The 5,858-nt window shown below is 45.5% G+C and overlaps 1 protein-coding gene across 1 annotated transcript; it reads left to right on the forward strand.

Moving 5' to 3' along the window:
• Window positions 1–2,134: 2,134 nt before the first annotated feature.
• On the forward strand, window positions 2,135–3,976 carry LOC119355015 (ethylene-responsive transcription factor ERF113-like). The gene is made up of 2 exons (XM_037621782.1): window positions 2,135–2,713; window positions 3,144–3,976. The coding sequence occupies exons 1-2, from the start codon at window positions 2,572–2,574 to the stop codon at window positions 3,755–3,757; spliced, it is 756 nt and encodes a 251-aa protein (XP_037477679.1). The 5' UTR covers window positions 2,135–2,571; the 3' UTR covers window positions 3,758–3,976.
• Window positions 3,977–5,858: the final 1,882 nt, after the last annotated feature.

Consider the following 5,858-nt stretch of genomic DNA (forward strand, 5'->3'; position numbering starts at 1 on the left):
TGTCATCTTGATAATACACATAGCTCTGGAAGACAACCGAGAGGATGTGGGGGGTGTGTCCAAAGTATGACTTGACCGGTGTGCTTCCTCAATCAAGAGTGAGTTGTCCAACAAACAACCCTTACCATCACTTGGGGTTACCTCGATTATTATGAATAAACATTCATACAAAAGCATCGAGTGTTTATTGACTACACCTCATTCGTCTGCAAGGAATAGTTCTCCGCTACCACACTAACCCCTTCTCTCACTATTATTCGGGATATCGTTCTACATCCTCCTCGCTCTTTACCTTCTCCTTGATCAACCTACAGGATCTTGGGTACATGTAGGGCCTTAGAACGAGAGGAAGACAAGAGAAAACATCGTTGCAGTCTAACACATACAAATAATATCAAATACAGAAAGTCATTCCGATGATCCCTTGAGCTAATATATAGGGTTGAGATACCTTGCCTCTACCCATGTCCTTATCGAATTACTCACACATGGCGATCAAATCGCAAGATGAATTCACTGAAGACGACATAAAGATGAATGGTTGATTGATAACATGCCTTACAATAGTTGTCGGATATGATACACCGATTACAAGTATGACTAATTGGAGAGAATGATTGTGGTGATGATGGTGGTGGTGGTTATTATATGAGATGGGAAATGGCGGCTAGGAGTGGAAGATTAGTTCTAGTTCTCCGTTCGCGAATGGTGCTCTCTCTGTTGGTATTCTGGTGAACCCTTTATAGAAGTTGGTGGACCATCTGGTGCTGATGCTAGCTTGTACCATGCGGCGTCTTGCACTCTGTTGAGACAAGTCCGCCTCCAATTGACTTGCCTCTTCCACCAAACTTCGTATTTCCTTGTTTGGGATGATTTTATTCCATGTTTAGGCCCTTTCCCCCCAGAAACACATTAAACAAAGCATTTCTCAATCTCTCGCATTCATTAGTCATTAGTGAGAATATAAGGGATTATCTGTTTTAAACAATTGTGTGATGAGCGAAAAATATCACTCATCACCATATCACAAAGAAATGTGACAAATTTATAGGCCTAGAGCCACAAGAAGATGCGGAATTGCACCAGTGTTAGCACAGACAACACGTTGATGCCAGTATAGGCAATCATTGATTTTCCTCCACCTCCATCCCCGCTTGTAATACGCCGATGGTAATCAGGTAGATGTGTCGTGAAGCCCAGCCAATCCCAACAGGATCTGAATAAGCTATCGATATTTACGCTCTATGTTGTTGCATTATTTATTATGTGTTCAACCCGAGTCCTTGTTCATTTCCAACGACATTGCTTTCAGGCGCCAAAAAACCTTGGAAAGGCAATGAGCGTGGAAGAAATGAGCGATGGATTGCGTCTCGATACTCCGGCAGCGGAGGAAGCCCAAGTAGAGCTTCCCTGGGTGGGGCTGGCCTCGGGCATATCAGAGATGAGGGTCAAGAAGACGGTCCATCGTCCCTTAGGGTTGGGTCGCTGCTCGCAAGGAAGAAATCAAGCTGAGTAACATAACATTCCCCAGATGATAGTGGCACGGGGCAGTGTAAGAATGTATGAGATGTGCCTTTAACAACGGCGGCGCATGCGGGGCACGTGGAGTCATGAGCAATGTTCTGGTGTAACGAGTAGGCCTTGGAGTTTATCTTCTCACGGAATGAGAATATAAGCCAACCAAATATCTTGACCTGGAGTGGTACCCGAGAATACCAAATGTTGAGTGACTTGGCGTTGAGATTAGTTCATACAGATCTAAAATATGTCATATAAAAGTGTAATAATTTGAGTATTTAGTGCAAAAAAATTGGTATTATCTCTTTTTCGAATATTTTTTGATTTCTTACACACGTGTCACATAGTAAATTTGGTATTATCTCCATTGAATGAACGCGCAATGTTATTCATACATCATCATATTGTAATAATTTGTCTGTTTAGAGTGTAAAAGATATATTACTTCTTGTCCAGACTCCAAAATGCTGAAATTTTGTACAGTACATATTTTGCACTAAGAAATTTAATGGCAATACCGAAATATTCCGTACAAAGTGCTCAGCCAAAGGTGCTAGAACTGGGACACTGCGCGCCTCTGCCGAGTAACAACAGACTTCTCCTTCTATCACTTCCCCTAGCTATCATTAAAGGCGCTCAGAAGAGCTCGTCTCCTCTCTCTCCCTCCGCGTTCTTATCAGTACGTTGTCCGCGCCTAGGCACCAAAGTCCAAAGCAACAGCCATAGCTCGATCTCGATCCCCGGCGCGACGAAAGAGAAAGAAGCGGCGGCAGGTCGACAGGTCGATCAACTAAGGTGGATCCCCGGAGGCATGGGAAGAGGCCCCTACCCGCCGACGAGGAGGAGGAACAGCCGCCACCGCCGCCGTCAGCAGCCAAGCACGAGCAGGTGGAGGAGCAGCCGTATCACCCCCTCATCGCGCGCGCTCTGCAGCAGCAAGGAGCTGCCAGCGCCGGCGGAAGCTCGGGAGCAGATGTGGCCGACCCTTCCCCGTCACCGGAGGCGTACGCGCAGTACTACTACTCGGCGCGCGCCGACCACGACGCCACCGCCATGGTCTCCGCTCTGTCCCACGTCATCCGCGCCACACCGGAACAGCAACAAGCCTACTACCCCGCCGGATCCGCCGCTGTCTCAGGAGAACAGCAGCATCAGCACGATGCGGCGGCTGCCGCGGCCATCGCTGAGGAACAAGGTAATCAACAATAGCTGCTAGCATCCATCGATGTATCCAAACGTAGTCTTCTTTTGTCCGTGTGCACGTCGGATGGCGAGAGCATAGCACGCGCGCCTTCTGCTAGATGAATCGCAGCCATTTGGAAACTTCGAATCATCCAAACACGTCGATATAACTACTAATTTCCTTGTCTTCTTCATCCTAATATGTGGCGAGCTTAATTTAGTGGTAAAATTGCTGTATAAACTCTGGAGAGAAGTACAATAATTTTGCCTGTTTCGTGCACGAAGATACGCTACCAGCGAAGTGCTTAAATTCAACTCCTCGCCTTATTCAATCCTGCACGAATATTTTATGCGCATACGTACGTGTATAAGTGTATTACGTTAGCTCTGACGAAACCACAAATTAATTATCAATTGTGTTCATCTGGGGGATGTGGCTGCAGGGAGGAAGCGGCACTACAGAGGGGTGAGGCAGCGGCCATGGGGAAAGTGGGCGGCGGAGATCCGGGACCCCAAGAAAGCGGCTCGTGTATGGCTCGGCACCTTTGACACGGCTGAGGACGCCGCCATCGCCTACGACGAAGCGGCGCTGCGCTTCAAGGGCACCAAGGCCAAGCTCAACTTCCCCGAGCGCGTCCAGGGACGCACCGACCTCGGCTTCGTCGTCACGCGCGGCATTCCCGACAGATTGCAGCAACAACAACACTACCCCGCCACCGTGGGGGCGCCGGCAATGCGGCCACCGCCGCACCAGACCGTGGTGCCGTACCCTGACCTCATGCGGTATGCACAGCTGTTGCAGGGCGCTGGCAGTGCCGGGGGCGCTGTCAACCTGCCGTTTGGCGCCATGTCGCCCCCGTCGATGTCCTCGTCGTCGCCGCACATACTCGACTTCTCGACACAGCAGCTCATCCGAGTGAGCCCAGCGTCTCCCGCGGCGGCAATATCGAGCTCAGGCACAACGGGGCCGTCCACCTCATCGTCCACGACCACGGCATCGTCGCCAGGTGCTGCATGGCCGTACACTGGGGAGCACAAAAATAATAAAGACCCGTGAGAGATCAGTGGATCGAAGGTGCTTGCGATCCATCGGGACATGTCTTAGCAGTAGATGAGGAATACGCATGCATTCATCATGCAATAATGTGGGTAAGTGTTGGTCAATTAATTTTGCTGGTGAACATTTCTTTCCTTCTTCTGATCCCCAAATTTGTTTATCTAAAGCTATTGTTTTGTTTATTTTTACTTTAATAATGGGTGTTTTTTTTGTGGGTAATGGGTGACTCTTAACTAGCTTGGTACTAGTTGTACTAAATTAGTGACAACTAACATAGAACAGAGGGAGACCTTGTTCCTTGCTTAATTGTTTATCATTTCTCTTCTCTTTTATGAACTGTACATAAGTCTTAGATGAAAGTACATCCATTCAGTACCAATACCTTTGGATTGTAGACACAAAACTCAAGTCAAATAGTTAAATATCAGATGACTTTAGGAACATTGTTTGCAAAATTGAACTCATAGAAAAAAGGGGAACCTTCTCAAATTTCTGACAATTAACCTAAAATTCTGACTTTGTGTGTGCTGATTATTCTTTTATAACATCTTGCATTGAGCATTTGTTCTTTCAATTTGCCAGCTAATATGACATATAGCTACGTCTTTGTCAAGTGTAACTATATCAACCATGCATTCATGTGCCATAGAGTTCTTGCAGGTATGTACATGCATCATTTTTCAAACTCAAGGTATGAGGATATACTTTCATAAGAAATAAAATGGAGAGAACCGTAACGAGAATATAATCTAGAATATATTGTGAAGGGCATTTTGTATTAAGTGCACATCCATGAGTACTGGTACTAATTACTAACCAAGTTTGCTGAAGTCATCGCTTGCTTTAATCACCAGATGCTAGCACTATCATGCATCTTCTTTTTTTGCGAGTAAACTACCATGCATCTATATGATGGTGATAATGACACGAACATGCGTCTGACACGTACATATCTTCAGTTTCTAAGTAGTTTGTTAACTAGTAGAATATATACGTGTGCTTGTAATCTGGTACCCATGTGTCGAGCTTTATTCTACGTACCAACTTCTTGCCGGCACTTATAATGGGATGATACCAACGAAGGTATGGAGGAACTTATAACATATCATCCCCATCCCGTGCTTCTAGAAGAATATGGCCGATATTGTACCGACTAAATGCCGAACTATATGCATGCATGCATTCAACTGCATATGTTTTTCTATTAGCGTGTCAACCCAACTGTCTAGCTAGAGTATGGAGTAGTGGTAGTAGCGTAGTGTCCAGCTATTTCCCGCAAAAAAAAAAAAGCGTAGTGTCCAGCTATGAATGAAGATACACTCAATTATTTGTCCTTATCCAACACGAAACTGCTTAGACACAGTCCCAACGTTAGCATTAACTACTAACTCATTCGTTATTCGGCACAAAGATTAGCACGCAGGGGTGGCCATCTTTCCCTTTGCTTTAATAATGGGTTCAAGTATCAAAATCTGACACGGAGGTTTCCCCCTTGGGTTTGGTCGTGCTACTGCATGCTACCTGGCAGCTAGCCGGCACATGAAAAATGGCCAGCTTTCGGTGTTAGGCATGAGTCGTAATGTCGTATATATATATAAGCAACGTACGTACGTTCAGATCGAATTCAACTCATCATTTATCAAAGGAAAGGGAATGATATCTAAGAGCCGAAGCTTTTTAGACACGCTGTGCCCGTGCGTTCCCCTGGTCTTCCACGTATCCACTCTGCATTCATGTCGTATGAGAATGACACCTAACTTTTTATGATCATGTATTGTGGGAGGGCAGAAGGCAAGATAGATTAACGACAATCTAACTTGTACTATATTCTTACAATCTAGCTTCTTGATCACAATCATGTGGCATGCCTAACTAGCTAATCAAGGCCTAGACCTAACATATGCCTAACTAGTACTACATATATTCATATGTTGTAATCGTCATTCGGAATCCCATTTTTCATGATCGAACCTTGAAGTTGGTTCAAATCGACGGAAGCTTTTGTGGTTCGGGCAGATTCCAACGTGTTGTTTAAAAATAATCTGGATAGTGATACGGGGACAAATTGATGTGAAGTACTACTTTGGTGATCTAAAAGATT

This window comes from Triticum dicoccoides, chromosome 2A (assembly GCF_002162155.2).
Source record: "Triticum dicoccoides isolate Atlit2015 ecotype Zavitan chromosome 2A, WEW_v2.0, whole genome shotgun sequence".
Taxonomy (NCBI): domain Eukaryota; kingdom Viridiplantae; phylum Streptophyta; class Magnoliopsida; order Poales; family Poaceae; genus Triticum; species Triticum dicoccoides.

What these genes read in the sequence shown, in the direction of transcription:
- LOC119355015 (XM_037621782.1), top strand. Translation starts at nt 2,572, where the DNA reads ATGGTCTCCGCTCTGTCCCACGTCATCCGCGCCACACCGGAACAGCAA. An exon ending in GGCCATCGCTGAGGAACAAG is followed by an intron (nt 2,714 to 3,143) that starts GTAATCAACAAT and finishes ATGTGGCTGCAG; the next exon opens with GGAGGAAGCGGCACTACAGA.